Genomic DNA, 17,783 nt, shown 5'->3' with positions numbered 1-17,783 from the left:
CCAATGTGCAAAAGGCCCTCTTTATTTTTGGTTTTTTGAGACAGGGTTTCTCCGTGTAACAGCTCTAGCTATGCTGGAACTTGCTTTGTTGACTGGGCTGGCCTCAAACTCACAGAGATTCTCCTGCCTCTGCCTCCAGAGTGCTGGGTTTAAAAGCATGTGCCACTACCTGGCCCAAAAGGTACTTATAACAATGTTGGTACAAAACAAAACAAAAACAAACAAACAAAAAAACAATAACAACAACAAACCAAATAAGTCACCATTATGCTTACCTTCTTATGATGACAAACTTGATTACCAGAATTCTAGGTCCCAAAAGATCAAAAGTAATCTTAAGGCCAGATGTGGTTAACACTTACCCAGCACTTGAGGGGCAGAAACAGATGGATACCTGAATTAGAGACCAGCCTGGTTTACATAGTAAGTTCTAGGACAGCCAGAGATAAACAATGAGACCCTGTCAAAACAAAACTAAAACAGCACATGGGACTAGACCATGGCTCAGTGGATAAGAGAGCACTGACTGCTCTTCCAGAGGATCTGGGTTTGATTCCCAGCACCCACAAGGTAGCTAGCTCACAACTGTTTGTAACTCCAGTTCCAGGAGATCTGATACCCTCCTTCTGGCCTCTACAGGCACCAGGCATACATATGGTAGATGATACAGGCAAAATTAAAAAATTAAATTAAAAAATTAAAAATTAAAATTAAAAAATTAAAAAATCATAAAATTAAAAAATAAATATATAAGAGAAAAAAAAGCTGTACCTCTAGAGGCAAGCACCAATAAGCAGAGCCAACACATAACATATAACTTAGCAGAGGTGTCGATAGAAGCCGTGCCAAATCACACAAAGACCCCAAAGTGTACTCTCTGCAGAGTTTGAAGGCATCATCTGAGAAAAACTTATGGTCATTCGGTAGTCCCTTACAGATAAGTCTGTCTTGGAAGTGTTTCAATAATAATTATTTAAATCAAAGAGGTTGGCTTTGATAGGTTACTCAGTGAGCCTGCGTGCTGAGTTCTATTCCTGACATTGCAAAGTGCATACAGCCTGGTGCAGTCCTCAATGCCTGTGGAAATGACTTACATGGTAGACACACTCCATACAGACATACTTGATAGTTAGTGTCACACTACATGGCAAGCACCATGGCAGGAACCCCACCCTCCACTAACCTCTGTAAGGGAACACAAGATTTGTAAGCCATAGTCCCCTTCCTTAAGCATCCTATGTTCTAGGAAAGGAGGCCTTACATTTCCTTTTTTTAAAAGATAATTTATTTAACTTTATTTTATGTGCTTTGGCATGAAGGTGTCAGATCCCCTGGAACTGTAGATACAGACAGTTAGAAGGTGCCATGTAGGGTGCTGGGAATTGAACCCAGGTCCTGTGGAAGAGCAGCCAGTGCTCCTAACCACTGAGCCATTTCTCTAGCCCTAGCCTTGAATTTCTTAAGTTTCTCTATCAACATTTATTAAAACCTGTATATCAGCTATGAGTCTCAGAGTGGGAGACTCGGATGCCAATGTGGGTGGAAAACACTAATCATGCAGGAGGAGTGGGAACAAGAGCTCCGAGCTATCAGGGCAATCAAGAAAGGCTTCATGGGAAAGAGGGCCACTCAGGAAAGAATAGACTCTGTCAGCAATGTCGACATGCCTAGAACAGAAGCTGTGTCCCAGGACGCTGAGAAATGAGGTTGGAAAACGTTAAGCCAGATCATGAAAGGCCTCAACTTCAATTTGATCGTGGCAAGTAGGAAAGATGCAGAAGTTTCTAAGTAGAACACCACCACAGAATACTGGGAGGGCTACCAAAATCTGCCAGGCGGATCAACATGCCTGCAGACGCCCACGTGGGACAGGAGGAGCCCCGCCTCCGGAGCTCCCATCTCCGATGCTGCTCAGCCTTCACATAGGCAGGAGAGCAGGAACCATGTGGAACCATGGTCCCACAGACCGTGACTTTCGGCCCTTCCTTTCCTTGGGATGGCTCCTAGCACCGTTTCCCCCAACCCCACCTGACCTCCTAGGGGTTGAGCAGACACCCTCTGTGGGAGGAGGGTTGGCAGCTCTTTGGGCAGATGAGTCAGCCACTGGGGCGTGGTTTCCTTCCAGCACTGTTCTTTGGGCTCTGTACCTTGGTTGTGGGAAGAAGGCACCATCTTTCTCAAAGACTTTGTCAAATGCCTGTGGCTTTGACTGTCCACTCCTGCCTACCATAGGTACTTATTCAGCTCCCACTGACTTCTCTCATCCTCCTTCTCCATGACGGGCTGGGGTCAGTGAACTGTTCTTGAAGCCCAGAGCCCATTTACTCTCTGGTTGTAGTTCCTTCCCCTGCTCTTGTGAAACTCCACACTTCTGTGGGCAGATGCCCTGGCAGCTTGAGCACAGAGCAAGTAGCTACAGGCTGAGGGCCCTAGTGCCCACTCCTAACATCAGGCTCTGCAAGCCCTGGCCAGGCGGTCTGTTTGCCTGGCTGCTGTGCCAAGCATCCCTGCTCCCACCTGTCTGTGCAGGCAGCTGCCCCAGCACAGGGTGGCAGGCACCACTGCAGAAGCCCCTGTACCAGCCTGCAGGTGACAAAGGCTCTCCCATGACTAGTTATCTACATACGTCAACTGGAAGGTGTACTGCCCCAGACCCGGGCTATGGGGCTCCAGTTTTCAGGGATTCCAAGAGGGCTCAAAACATTCCTTGAGCTGAAGTTCCAAGCATAGCCACACTGAAAACAGAGATGTTATTATGCAGAGAAGCAAAGGAACAAAGACTTTCCATGTTGTTTAGAGTGGACCAGAAGGCTGAGTTCCATGTCAGGAAATGAAAGTGTGGAAATGGCCTCTTTGAGTAGGTCTTCTCGGCATTCCCTAGCTTCCAACACAGGGAAGGCCCACATGGTCATGGGCAAGGAACGACATGTAGCTTTGTGCCAGGCACACATCTAGTTCTCCAAACAAGTAGTCTTTTGGGGTGTTTTTCTCCTACTCCTCCTTCTCTTCCTCCCTTCCCCCCTTCTCTAATAAGGAGACCTTGGAAGAGACCATATGTTCCAAACTGCTCACTTTTTATGAGTGAGGTAAAAAGCTTGGAAAGTCTGCCATTTTCCTCGAGGTCCCACAACTTGTCCTTGAGAATCTAGACTTCTGATTACCAGACATAGCCCCACCTATCTCACACGCACTTGCCTCTCTGCTGTGGAAAACCCAGTTTCCTCCATGTCATGGTGTTGGAGCTAACATGGCAGCTGGGTTCCACGGGGACAGCCCCCATGTAAGGAGCTGACCAACCCGTCCCATACCAGTCCTTTTGTTGTGGAGGAAGGGTTCCTGGAGGGGTTTTGGGCCATCCCTCAGAACTCCCTTTCTTGCCCCCACAGTCATCCTAACAGATGAGGAGGTGCAGCGTAAACGGGAGATGATCATGAAGCGAAAGGAGGAAGAGGCCTTGAAGGACAGTCTGAGGCCCAAGCTATCCGAGGAACAGCAGCGCATCATAGCCATCCTGCTGGACGCCCACCACAAGACCTATGACCCCACCTATGCTGACTTTAAGGATTTCCGGGTACATCTTCTGGCCCAGGCCTTGAGAATCAGATATAGCGTAGGCATGGGGAGCATGGATGGAGGGTCAGGGAAGAGCGATGGTATGGAGGCCATTCTGTCTGCTGTGAGCCCTTCCCCTTGCAGATCTTCCCCGAAGACTTTATTCTCAGAGGCAGCAGAATGTCCCCCAAAGAGGGACCTCTGAGAACTCATCTTTGCCTTCCAGCCTCCAGTTCGTATGAATGGGAATGAATGGAACTATCCTGCAAGGCCCACACTCAGCTTCTCTGGGGATTCCTCCTCCTCCACCTCCGAGCTGTACGCCACCACTCTGGGTAAGGAGCCCTTCAACCAAGCAAACTGGGGGAAAGTGTCCACCTCCACTCGCCCTTAGGCTATAGGGGCAGGGACAAAAATCTCCCATTTGCATACTGTGTGTGGGATACAGCCCTTCTTTCACAGAAAGAGGGCTGGTTTGTGCAAGATGCATACTGGAAAGAGACCAAGCGGGTTCTTGCTGTACACATGGGCCCTCTGGGTCCAGGCTCAGCCTCTGAGCCAAGCTCTGTCCTTGACATCCTCCCTGGAATGACCTGGAGGTCACTGTTCAAGGTGTTGGTCCTGGACTCTTTGGAAGGAGAAACTGATCTGGGAAGAAGACCTATGATTCTGGAAGGGCCCTGTGGCCTGAGTACTGGGGACACCAAGCACTGTGGCCTCAGACAACTTGTCACCTTCAACTCCCGAGTCTGGACTTTGTGCTTATCTGCTTTGGGCTCTCTTCATATTCATCTTCATCATCCTGCCTCATCCTTCTTCCTCTGTCTCTCACCCAGTTCTCATGTCCTCCTCTCGGGACCTGGAAGGGGGGGATAGGACCCTCTATCTCCAGCATGTGTGCATGCCTTGACCTTCACTTCAGACTGTGACACACCTGTGCATTGATTGAAACAGGGTGCCAAGTGCACAGACAGTGCCTACCCACTAGAAATGAAGGGAGGGGGTAGTCAAACATGAAAGAAAAGCATGGGCATGGCCTGTGGCTGGCACCCCCTTCCCTCCCCTCATTGGGATCCCCCTCCACCCTGAGTATTCATTCTGCTTTCCATCAGATGACATAGTCATTGTCCCAATTATGGACAAACAGCACTTTAGCTTTTTATAATCATGTATGTCCTTTAGGTGATTCTATTATTCTTTATTTTATTTTGAGACAGAGTCTTACTATGTAACATTTACTGTCTGGAGCTTGCTATGTAGATCAGGCTGCCCTGGAAACTCATAGAGAATCACCTTCCTCTGCCTCTCTGTCTCTGCCTCTGCCTCCTGGGTGCTGGTGATTTTAAACTTTTCATAAGTTCATTGGCCCAAGTTCCTTACACCTACCAATGTATGTTCATATAGTTTGTTTACAAACTCAGAAACGTAAAATGATGTTAATTAAAAATTATTATACAGACATAATATGCATTCATCATAGCTACTTAGAAAATGTAGATATATACATTTTGTTGCATAATATAATCTTCAATCCTACTGTTAAGGGGATTACTGTTAACCCCTTGATGTGTCTTTCTGATTCCCTTCAGACATAGAATTGTGTTATGTAGCCTAATGATTTGTGTCCCTTCTGTAAAGTAAAATACCAAAATCCCCTACTGTTGGATATCTATTTAGATTGGTTCCTAGTTTTTTTAGTTTTTCTCCTGGGTAAATATTTATACTTATTCCAATTTTTTCTTATAATGGATGCGTGGAAGTGTAATCAATATACACAATAAGATCTCTCTCCTGGGGGGGCACCCCCTTAATCACTGCACTCTGGGGGATCACACCCTTAATCACTGCACTCTGGGGGGGACACCCTTAATCACTGCACTCTGGGGGATCACACCCTTAATCACTGCACTCTGGGGGGGCACCCTTAATCACTGCACTCTGGGGGATCACACCCTTAATCACTGCACTCTGGGGGATCACACCCTTAATCACTGCACTCTGGGGGGGCACCCTTAATCACTGCACTCTGGAGGATCACACCCTTAATCACTGCACTCTGGGGGGGACACCCTTAATCACTGCACTCTGGGGGATCACACCCTTAATCACTGCACTCTGGGGGGGGACACCCTTAATCACTGCACTCTGGTGCTAGAGGCAGGTAGATCTCTGTGAGTTCCAGGGCAGCCTGGGCTACATAGAGAGATCCTGTCTCATAATCAAAAAGAGGTTCTCATCCTCTTGTCTTCACCTCCTGAGAGGTGCACATGACCACACTCAGCAACTGAAGGCTTTTCACCCCCAGTTTCAGGTAGCTTTTTAGATGACCACACACCGCCTGAAGCCCCCTTCACTGCATAAGACTCTCTTCAACGTTTTAGTCTTCACAAATGCCAGAATCAACTTTATATTTGTCTCTAGTATATAGTTGGAAAATGTAAATGTTCTCTACCTTGTAGTTCCTTGATCATAACAGAAATGGGTTGTTTTTTTTTTTTTTTTTTTTTTTTTTTTTGCCCCATGGATTGAGGAAGTAAGTCTTTGCTCCTAGGTTGAGGGGTCCTAAACACAGTTTTAATTGAGTTATTAGGAAGACTGCATGCTTTGCAAAATTATAGCTAAAAAGGGCTTTTTTTCCAGAGTGTCTCTGGCTTCTTGGATTTACTGCCTCAAAGAGCTAAAATAAGAGATGGGGAGAGACCCAGAGGGAGCCCGGGAAGGAAGATCGACCCTGAGAGAAGGCAGTCACTATGGGGTAACTCTGTCTCAGGTGAACATGAGGTCCTCACATGAGGGCCTGGCCCAGGGTATCCCTAAATAGTTCCCTCTCTTCCATCATCTTCCCCAGACATGATGGAACCATCCAATTTTTCCAACCTGGATTTGAATGAAGAGGACTCTGATGACCCTTTGGTGAGCCTGGATCTGTCTCAGCTCTCCATGTTGCCCCACCTAGCGGACCTGGTCAGCTACAGCATCCAAAAGGTCATCGGCTTTGCCAAGATGATACCAGGATTCAGGTAAGAAGCTCTTGCAGTGTGTGGGAAACCGTTAGGATCCCATGTGGAACTAGACAGTCCCTGGCAATCTTCTGCTGCTTCCACCAACGACAGCCTCAGGCCCGTCCCAGAGCACCTACACCAGGACCTCTGGACCAGACCAGGACTGTCCTTTAGCACATGTAGCTGCCCAGCATTATGTTGAGAGACCTCTAAGAACAGTTCCACTGCTCACTTTCTGGGTGGCGAAATGGCATCCCACAGAGGTTTCATGGCCAGCTGGGATCTTTTTAGGGCATCAGAATCAGGCCAAGGAACCCTAGATACCTGCAACTGACTCCCACTGCTGTCTTGAAACTAATCCTCACATCATCCCTTTAGATTCAACCTACAAGGTTCCTGCACACCCAGTTCCGAGGCCAGGATGAAGTGACAGTGGAGAGAACATGTAGGACTCTGGATTTGTCAAATAATTCAGGAATCCTAGAAAACTAGAGGCAGGTTCCCTGGCATACATGACTTGACATTTCTCACCCAAATCCGAATCAAATTGCCATCTCCAAATCATACTAAGCCCTTCTTTCCAAAATAGGTGGAGACAAAGAGTTCTACTGGGGGGGGGGGCACGTTTTGCCTTACAGACTCATTCTTGCAGATTTTGCTCACTCATGTCTAAATTTGCTTTAATAATCGCATGTGCAGTTGGGGGAGATAGCTCAGTGGTTAAGAGCACTTGTACAAGTGTGAAGGCCAGAGTTCATATCCTTAGTACCCACATAAGAAATCCAGGCCAGGACTGGAGAGCTGGCTCAGCAGTCAAGAGCACTGGCTGCTCTTCCATAGCACCCAAGTTCCAATCCCAGCACCTACAAGGTAGCCCACAACTGTCTCAAAGTCCAGTTTCAGGGCATCTAATACACTCTTCTGGTCCCCACAAATACTGCATGCATGTGGTATGCAGACATATACACAGGCAAAATGCCCATACATATAAAATAAAAATAAAGGTTAAAGAAAAAATCCAGACTAGTGCTGTAATCATAACCCCAGCAATTGGAAGGAGAGAGATCCCCAGGCCCAGCTGTCTACCTGGACTCATCACACCAACCAGCTCTAGTACCTAGGAAGAACTTGCCTCTATGTATAAAGAGAGATTATATATAAAGATATAAATATATATTATATATATACATACATATAAAGAGAGAGATTAATGATTAACTGTAAATCTCTGGCCTCCATATGTATGCTTATACACATTTGAACATGCACACACACACACACACACCATGTGTGTATATGTATATACAGACTTGTATGTTACTTATATCTGAATATCCATGCAGTACTAAATATTCTTGAAACAATACAGTATTATCACTTGATACACACACACACACACATTCAAATATGGTTAGACCTATATTTATGCATATCCAATTTCTTCATTGTTTCCAAAAGTTCATTGGGTACATTTCCATAAAGCCTATCTATAAACATGGTCAAGAAATAGGAAGAAGTCAAGTTAACACAAAACGATATCATCGTTGTCCCTTCCCGTGGTAGTAATAACTAAGGCCAGACTGTTTCCAGATGCTGAAACTAGGGTCCCATGCTGCATCCTGGGAGCTGCTAGTGACTTAACATTGGCTGCCTTTGGATAGATGCTAACATGAGGTGCTTTTCACAATTGTCGAAATTACCACACCATCCCCTCAACCCCCCCAGCACTGGTAGTTCAGTTGGTTTCTGCCAGGAGACAGCTTCCTATATGTTGCCTTATGCCTCTCACGAACTCAGGTAAAATCAGTGTGACCAACATGGAGAAGAGACCCCCACCCCACCCGGACCTCACTGCACAAGGGCGTTCTGTCAGCCAGGTGGGCACACTGAGTCTGCTGTGTGAGTGAGGCCTGCTTCACCCTCAGAGCCTAGCCATGGCACTGGCAACACATTTTGTTTAGCACAAATTCCACCACCTTCTATCATGCTGCGGGCAGCTATTTGCAAGCTCCATAACTTCCCAAGTCTTGTTTTGTGTAAACTAGTATAAAGAAAACAAAATACTCCAAGGTACTAGAGGCCTTCCCGCAGCTGCTCCTGCCTGACTGAGTCTGAGTCAAGTCTCCTCCATTAGCGTTTTTCCCCACTGTGGTGGGGGACAGAGTTGGACAGGTGGCTTCTGAGACACCCCCCCTCCCGTGCTAAAGTTTGGTGTTTGGAGGAGGTAGAGGAAGAAAATCATCACTAATCCACACCACCCAGCACTGCCTCCTCCTGAGTATCCCAGCTTCTGCCCCCCCAACCCTCATATCTCATTATTTAGCTCTTATTATTTACTCTCTCTCCTCCATTTCTCTCTCCAAGGCTGAGACAATCTACTCCTTCCTTTCCTTTTGGGCCCCATTTCCCTACAGGGTTCACTAGCTTAGCCCTGTAGTCATGGCCAAAGTGTGGTATACATGAGCAGACATGGGGTGGGTGGCTTGGGCAAAATGGGCTAAATTGATTCTGAACAAGCTTTGGTTGGCTTCTCTTCAGCATGGCCTGAGACATCTCAGCCGATTGTTTTACAAGAATGGCCCAGGTCTTGGCCAGAGCTCTGGAAGTACACTAGTGTGGATATCCTGATCAGACAGAGGGGATACCACACCTGGACAGGATCCAGCCTGGCAGTTCCCTAGGTCTGTGGTTGCCACACTATAGGGTTGCTGAGAACAGTAGTTGCCTCCCTGGCAGCTTTGATCTTGCTGCCTGAAGGCGAGGGAGACAGGTGGGGAAGGCAGGAGGAGACGTCTGCGTGGGTGAGGGGACTGGGGTTCGGATGCAACTCCCCCATGGGCATGGAACCAACCCAGGGCTGGAGTTCCTGGGTGTACACAGCACAGTAGTGCACCCTTGGCTCTGCTCCCTCCTTCTGCCTCCCCTCCCTCATCTGCTCCAGCTCACCCATAAACCTCTACAAAATAAGTGCATGGAGTAGGTAGGGTCAGGAGCAGCCGTAGATATACAGGCTGAGCGTGTCCCGGCTGCTGTACCCAGTGAAGTAGGCTACAAGGCCACAGCTGCTCAAGCCCAGCTTCATGGGCTCTAAACACCTGCAGCTTGCTACTACTTCCGTTCCCTGGGGTGGCCTCCAGTCACAGGCCCTAGGGGCTTCCCTCACCCTCTCCTGCACAAGCCTGTACCCTTCCGTCCAGCAACTTTCTTGTCTAAACTGTGAGAGATGGAAGTTGATTAGGACACCATCTCTGGCCTCCAGGGACTCTGTCTGATAGAAGAGATAGGCATGTAAACAATGGCTGCCAATAGATAAGAACTCTGCGGCAAACCTGCTGGAGATACCACACCGTGGGAAGGCAGGCAGGGAGGGGCCAGCCAGACAGCAACATAGTTCCAAGGCACACCTCAGGTGTCCTGAAGTGGTCACAGATGTAAATGGTGTTGACGGTAGGCTGGGAGAGATGACAGGCCTTGAGCTGGTACATGCTTTAGCAGAACAAACCCCTTCCCAGTTTCCTGAGAACCATGCTTAGAAAGTCCCTGTATTTCCCAGCTGTGGGTATAATGTGGGGTTGTTATAGGTTTCTCATAGAGCAATAGTGTCTGGATTGTAGAAAACACCAGTCTATTAAAATCTGCCATTCATAGCAGCCAGCATGACTACTTCTAGACATCTGTTCAGAATAGAGCAAGGACCTTCCTCACAGCCACATGGAAAGCAGGAATGAGAAATGACCAAGATGAATTGTATAGTACTGTGATGCAACATGACAGTGCTTACTGAAAACCGAGCTGGTTTTTAAAAACTTTTATATGATTTTATACTTCTGTAATTCCTAACGATAATGAGCTAAAACTCAAATGGAAGCTGTGTTTGTTTGTTTGTTTGTTTGTTTTTGACACCGGGTCTCACTTTGAAGCTCAGGGTGGTCTGGAACTTACTATGTAGCCCAGGCTGAACTTAAACTCATGATAATCTCTCCTGTTTCAGCCTCCTGAATGTTATCATAGACATGAATCACTAAAGCTGGTTAGGTTTTACTTTTTTAACATGCATTGAGTATTTATACTTACAAGCATTTAGATGCCATATTGTTAAATCTATTGTTGAATATAAAAAGATAATAGAAGGACACTGTAGTTATCTTAAAAAGAAGAGAAAAGAAAAAAAAAAAAGCTGGGCAGTGGTAGCACACGCCTTCAGTCCCAGCACTTGAGAGACAAAGACAGGGATATCTCTGAGTTCAAGACCAGCCTGGTCTACAGATCGAGTTCCAGGACAGGTTCCAAAGCTATAGAGAAACCTGTCAAAAAAAAAAAAAAAAAAAAAAGAAAAAAAAAAAAAAAAAAGAAAGAAAGAAAGAAAGGTCCAGGATTGCTGAGATGGCTTAGCAGGTAAGAGAGGTAAGAGTGCCTTCCAGCCCAAGTCTGATGCCCTGAGTTCAAATTTCCCAGAACCCATGGAAGAGAAAGAAAAGAGGAAGAGAAGAGAAAACTGATTTTCCAAAATCGTCCTCTGATCTCCACAAGTGTGCCATAGCACACATGCACCACCACCACACACAATAATAATAATAACAATAAATTTTAAAATAAAAACATTCAATTAGCTATGGTTAGGAGCTCTCGCAGCTGCTAGAGGCATCTGGTGGTACTGTGCGCCACTATAACGTGCACAGGTGTCTGGTCCTAGTGGTTATCACTCAATAGAAGAGGAGGCTATTGATGCGGGAGCTAACAGCTGGATCCAGAGGCCATGGGCCTGGCTCTTGCAGAAACCTGCAGCTGCCATGTGACAACCATTCATCAACATGCTGAAGTGGAGCTGGCCATGCAGTCGTCAACGGGAGCCTTCCAAGTGGAGTACCTGTGCAGTTTCTCAGCCCCAATCCTTGGCTAGCCGCCTAAGACTGGAAGTGTTCCTCTTCCCACCATGCTTCATCCATTTCCTGCACTTACATACTAAAGTGCTGCATAAAACGTTTTAGCCTGTCTACAGAAGTCTCTACAGAGGAGTCTGGACAGTCAGGAAAAGGAAGAAGAGAAAGCCAGAAGCAAGCTGGCCTCTCAGCCACTTCTCTGCCGCTGCTCAGACAAGCCCAGCTCTTGACTCAGAAGACTGCAATGATTGGCCTCTTGTCACACAGACTTGTTTATTGATCCTCTTGTACCCAGGGTTCCCTGATCATTCTGTGGGAAACAATAATGCAATTAAGAGGTGGTGTGGCTCTCAAGTAACTTATAAACAAAACTTAGAGCAGGGAGTGGTAATCCCTGCTCTCAGTAGGCAGAGAAAACTCCAGCCAGCCTGGGCTACGTAGAACTCCAGAGTCCAGAACACAAAACAAACAGAGGCAGAGGCAAGTACAGGCAGGGAAGGGTAAAAGGTGAACACCCTCAATATGCACTGGTGACAGAGAAAGAATCAACTCTGCCATTTGGTCCAGACTGCTGGGAGTGAGTGGGGACTCCATGGAAGATCACACTTGGTTTTGAGACCAGAAAGGTGTGATGGATCACTAAAAGATGGTGGCACACGTCTTTAATCCCAGCACTCAGGAGGCAGAGGCAGAAGGATCTCTGTGAGTCCCAGGCTAGCCTGGTCTACAGACTAAGTTCAAGGACAGCCGGAGGGGGGCGGGTGGTTTTCTAAACCCTGTGAGATGGCTCAGAAAGGAAATGCTTTTGCTGCCACAGGACCCACATGGTAGAATGAGAGACACTCCCAAGTCCTTTGACCTCCACCCATTCACTGTGGTTCACACACACACACACACACACACACACACACACACACACACACACACACTCCATATGCACACAAGATAAATTAATGTAATAAAAAAATGAAAAGAGTTTTTCCTAGCTGAAACTGTACATCCTCAAAGGTACGTGTAGGAGTGCATCAAAATTGAATGCAGAGTAGTGCCATGTTGCAAGAATGGAGGGGTGGTGGCACTGTAATGGAAAAGCGACCTGGAAAGACCAAGCAGAGCCAAACTGTGGAGTCTGGGCTTGATCTTGGAGTGTTTGATCCTAGAGAGGATCTTGGGCACAAGAATGACATTGCCCTGTAGCAGCAATGGGAAAGATGAATGAGAGTGAGACTCTGCAATTCCAGTAAGAGACTGTTGCACAAACCGTGGAGAGGGCCATTGTCTTAGTGTCGTGCTGTGAAGAGACTCCTTGACCAAGGCAATGCTTGCATTTAACTGAGGACTTGCTGTTTCAGAGGTTTAGTCCATGATCATTGTGTCAGGAAACATGGCAGTAGCTGAGAGCTTTACATCCTGATCCACAAGTGGCAGGCAGAAAAAGAATCACTGAACCTGGTGTGTGTGGGCTCTTTAAACCTCAAAGCCCACCCCCAGTGACACATTTCCTCCAACATGACCACACTTAACTCCAGCAAGGCCAAACCTCCCCCTAATCCTTCCCAAACAGCTCCACTCTCTAGTAACTAATCATTGAAATACATGAGCCTATGAGAGCCGTTCTCATTCAAACCACCACAGCTATGGAGACAGTTCAGGAGCTCAATTGCCTTTTGTGCAAGCATGAGGGGCTGAGTTTGGAGTCCCAACATGCATGTAAAAGCCAGATGTGGCCATATGGATCTGTAACCCTAGTGCTAAGGTAGGAAGGCAAGTAGATCCCTATAGCTCACCAGCCAGGCAGTCAATCTGAAATGGCCAGCTCTGGGTTCAGCAAGGAACCAATCTCCAGACACAGCGTTCAGTGGAAGACAGTGGACATCAACCTCTGGTCCCCACACATACATATCCATCAAGAACAAAAAATGATGGAGCTCTGAGACAGAATGGTCCTAGTAGGAACAGGAATAAACTCAAGAGCCCAGCAGGTGTCCTGGAGATGGAGGTGGCTAACTAAGCTTGCTACTGGGGAGGAATGGGCCTCTGAAAGAGGAGAAGGAAACACAGAAGGTGTTGATGGTGGCTCTTGCTACACCTTTTGCAAACCTGTGTTGTGAACCACCACACAGGGAGCTTTTTTTGACTGTCCCTTCTTCCTGGCCATGGTAGCCTCTGCTATCAATCACTGAGCTCCTGGAAAAGCCTTGGTTTCTCCTCCCCCAGACACATTGTCTTGCCTTCCAGAATAACCCTGTCCAAACACTAAACAAGTGCCTGTGACTTGAAGACTTGTACTGGTTGCCTGACCTCTCCCTCCCTACCTTCCCCACCAGGGATCTCACCTCCGACGACCAGATTGTACTACTCAAGTCAAGCGCCATTGAGGTTATCATGTTGCGCTCCAATCAGTCTTTCACCATGGATGACATGTCCTGGGACTGTGGCAGCCTGGACTACAAGTATGATGTCACTGATGTCACCAAAGGTGCGGTTGGACTCCTCCTCTGTTTTCTCCAACTCCTAGACTCTCGCTTTCTAGCCTCTGGACTCTGGGGGCTGTAACCAGGCACATGGAAGGAGACTGGGCAACGACAGGGAGAGAAGGGCAAGGGGGTACCCAGTCATGGATTCAGGTTATTCTGTTCTCTTTCACAGCTGGGCACACCCTGGAGCTGATCGAGCCCCTCATAAAGTTCCAGGTGGGACTGAAGAAGCTGAACTTACATGAGGAGGAACATGTCCTGCTCATGGCCATCTGCATTGTCTCCCCGGGTATGGAGCTGAGCAGGGAGGAGCGGAGAGATCTGGGATGTGGTGGGGACTGTTATGTGGTAAAGACCTGCCAGAACTGGCAGGATAGTCTGAGGGAGAAGTGAACAAGAAAGGCAAATAAGGAAATGCTCACTCTGCTAGGTTTGCATAGTCCACAGGGCACGTGGAGGGGCCCCTCAACACATGAGGCTGTGGTGATATATTATTTATGATTTATATTGAAACATGCCTGAGGATTCAGAAAGCAAAGCCAGCCACAAGCCATATAATCCAGGCACACACCTTTAATCCCAGCAGCCAGAAGCTAGGAGGTAGTGGTACACACCTCTAATCCTGGGACTCAGGATTAAAAGGTAGATGGATCTCTGTGAGTTCAAGGCCACCCAGAGAGAAACAGCTCACACAAAGATGGTCTCAGCACCTGGGATCACACACCTTTAAGTCTAGTAGTAGAGAGGTATAAAAGGTAGGAGCAGGGTCTTCAGTAGTCAGTATCAGGCATTCATTCTCCAGCCACATTGAGGATAAGAAGACATTCAGTCTTAAGATTCTCCAGCCACACTGCTCTAGAGGCAGCAGGATCAGCCCATTCATCCTGAGGTAGTTGTTAGAGCTAGGGGCCTCTACTTAGGTTTTCTAATCTTCAGCTTGAAGTTTGAACCCCAGTACCAGTCTCTGGGATTTTTTTTTTTTTTTCGTGTTACATGTGGCTTTGTCCCATGGAGCCCAGGGTGATTCATAGGACTTTGAGGAACCAGATGAACAGGGTTCCATAGGCCACACATCGGCCTTGGGTGTTGCCAATGTTCAAGCTGTGTTCTTGTGTGAACTGGGATGAACTTCTCTGTCACCCGAGATTCCTTGGAGGCAGGGCACAAACCCTTGTGGAGCAATGGATGGTTCCCGCCTGGGTTGATTTTGGAGGCTCTGGGCTGTGACCAAAGCATGAAAAAGACTAAGAAGGAAGTTATGGTCTTAGAGAGGTTATATTGGTGACAAAGCCCAAAGGATACAGCCCTAACTCAGCCTGGACCACATGTGCACAGGGAAAAACTATTGGCCTTCCCAGGCTGATGGCCCAAGAGATAGACAAAGGTTCCCCTCCTGCTGCCCAGCTGGTATGTACTTCTCATTTACATACTCAGTAATGATATACTGAGCACTTACTATGGCCAAGCACTGGGCAAGGCACAGGAAGTCTCAGCAAACAGGATAGACTTTTCTCTCATGAAGGTTAGGGGGAAACGAATGCTAGTATCTACTCATTTGCAATATGAGTCTTGAATATGAAGATGCTGTGATGCTGAGGTAGATCTGGAGCAGGAAGGTGGAGGGAATTGGGGACAGCCTTCAGGAAGGGCTTTGAGTCTCATCCCCAGTGACCAGTCAGTCAGGCAAATAGACAAGGGCTGACTCCCAGGCAGAGGGAAGATCGGCTGGCCACTGTGGAGGACAGGAATACCAAAGACTAAACCTAGAGGCAGAAGAAGTGACATGGTGGGGACAGGTCCAAAGGAGCCCATGGGAGGGCTTGGTCCCAAATGCAGTGGGACGTCATGGGGGGGAATGCTGACATGGGCATCTGTGTGGGTGGATGTTGTGAAACTAAGCATTAAGGAATTCATCTGTGCACCCCTGTGTCTCCCTCCATCCCCTGTGACATAGACCGACCTGGGGTACAGGATGCCAAGCTGGTTGAAGCTATTCAGGATCGCCTATCCAACACACTGCAGACCTATATCCGCTGCCGCCACCCACCCCCAGGCAGCCACCAGCTCTATGCCAAGATGATCCAGAAGTTGGCTGACCTGCGAAGCCTCAACGAGGAACATTCTAAACAGTACCGCTCCCTCTCCTTCCAGCCCGAGAATAGCACGAAGCTCACACCCCTTGTGCTAGAGGTGTTTGGCAATGAGATCTCCTGACCAGGGTGGCCTGCAGTAGTGCCTGGGTGGGGCCGCTCCTCCAGGGCCCTGTACCCAGGCTCTGGGCTGGTTGCAGCCCAGCGATGCCTCCTGCCCCTTCTGGAGTTCAGTCCTTCCTCTGCCATCGCCATGTTCATCCTTTCTCCTGCCTACCCTGTCTCCCTTTCCTGCAGACCACAGGTTGGCCCTGTCCCTAGAGACTTCAGTTATTAGAGACTGCTATTCATTTGATAAAGAAACTTAAGTGGGGGTAGAGGCAGAGGCTGCCGGCAGAGCCCTGCCTAAGGATGTTCCCACTATAAGGGGTTGCTGCTCGTGTCGAGGGAGGCAGGCAGGAGAAATGTGCCCATGCCTCAGGGACAGCTACCTGTATCTCCCCTGACTCCGGCCCCACTTGCCCAGAGCCTGGTGGGAAATCCCTTACCCCTGCCAAAAAGGATATACAACCTACCTACAATCCCTGTATCCCATCTCATCCTGCCACCAGTGTGCACTATCCCATCCCAGGGCAGTCGCTCACTGCGGGGCCTCCTTCCTCTGCCATTATATTCACAGACTCATTCACTGCCAAGATGACCAAATACATACCACACTAGCCAATGAGTACTCACCTAGTTCCCACCTTTGAGGTTTTATCATGGGAACTCCCAGGAGCCAGTACCTCTGGTACAGGCCTAATCCATTCCCAGAACCACTGACCTAGAAAACACCCGAGGAAAGGCCCCAAGGGTTGTAGCCCAGCCCCGAGTAATAAAGAACAGAGCCAGCCTCCCAGCAGGACCATGAGTGGAGACCCCTCTGTCCTTGTCATCAAGCCAGGGTCCCTCAGCCTGGAGATAATGGGATCTCTCCAGAGGTGTCCAGACCAAATGTTCCCAACTTTCAGAAAATTCCCAGCCCTGTCTTTAACCCTTACCCTGCCAGTGCCTTACCACCTACTAGAAAAGCACCTCATTCTTAGGCCTCCCAGGGCCTCACCCTCTGGTCACCAAGAATGTACCAGAAGTCATCTCAGCTTTCCCAACACCCCCATTTGGAACAGCAACGTCTCCTCAGAAGCATAGCCCGGGAATTTGGAACCCTCATCTTGCTCACCCCCAAGTACACCCCTTTCTGATCATGGGTTGTAGGTGTGCCAGACCCATACAGAAGAGGTTCTCATGCATTTAACTTTGCAAGAACCATTAGTTCCCATCTGGCCCTGTGTTTCCCAGAACTCAAGTGAAAAATGTGTTGGGTCACATCCCTGTATTTCATAGCGGCAGTCAGAAGGCTTCATTTAAAATATATCAGAACAGAGTTGTTTTCAGAATTAGACCTCACCCATACTGTGTTCTACACTGAGGTGGCAACATCTGGATCATCGATTTATGAGTGTGAGTGTGTGTGTGTGTGAAATACTGTACATTGATGATTATTGCTACTTCACAAAAAAAAAAAAAAAAAAAAAACTAGAGACCTTTGATTTTAGCTGCAGAACACATTGATTCAGCTCACTATTCAATGGGAGGGAAAGTTTGAAAATTGCTAAGCTACTTCAACCCTTTATGATGAGAACCTGCCATTAGAGGAAAGTGTGGTTTACTGGGACTCTTATAATTAGAAACATCCCAGACCTGGAGAAACTTGGAACTTATAGTCCTGGGCCGTTTTATATC

At 47.8% G+C, this 17,783-nt stretch overlaps 1 protein-coding gene across 2 annotated transcripts in view; it reads left to right on the top strand.

Moving 5' to 3' along the window:
- The window catches only part of Vdr (vitamin D receptor), a 32,769-nt gene extending 15,864 nt beyond the window's left edge, over positions 1-16,905 (top strand). For both annotated transcript variants that reach the window (XM_051189778.1, XM_051189777.1), the window contains exons 4-9: positions 3,387-3,571; positions 3,779-3,887; positions 6,401-6,572; positions 13,762-13,913; positions 14,084-14,200; positions 15,866-16,905. In XM_051189778.1, coding sequence (XP_051045735.1) covers positions 3,387-3,571; positions 3,779-3,887; positions 6,401-6,572; positions 13,762-13,913; positions 14,084-14,200; positions 15,866-16,125 — 995 coding nt within the window. In that variant the 3' untranslated portion in view covers positions 16,126-16,905. The remainder of the gene's footprint in view (positions 1-3,386; positions 3,572-3,778; positions 3,888-6,400; positions 6,573-13,761; positions 13,914-14,083; positions 14,201-15,865) is intronic.
- Positions 16,906-17,783: the final 878 nt, after the last annotated feature.

Source organism: Phodopus roborovskii, unplaced genomic scaffold (genome assembly GCF_943737965.1).
Source record: "Phodopus roborovskii unplaced genomic scaffold, PHOROB, whole genome shotgun sequence".
NCBI classification, from domain to species: Eukaryota; Metazoa; Chordata; class Mammalia; order Rodentia; family Cricetidae; genus Phodopus; species Phodopus roborovskii.
The sequence above is the reverse complement of the archived record's forward strand: the minus strand, read 5'-3'. Positions and strand labels throughout refer to the sequence as shown.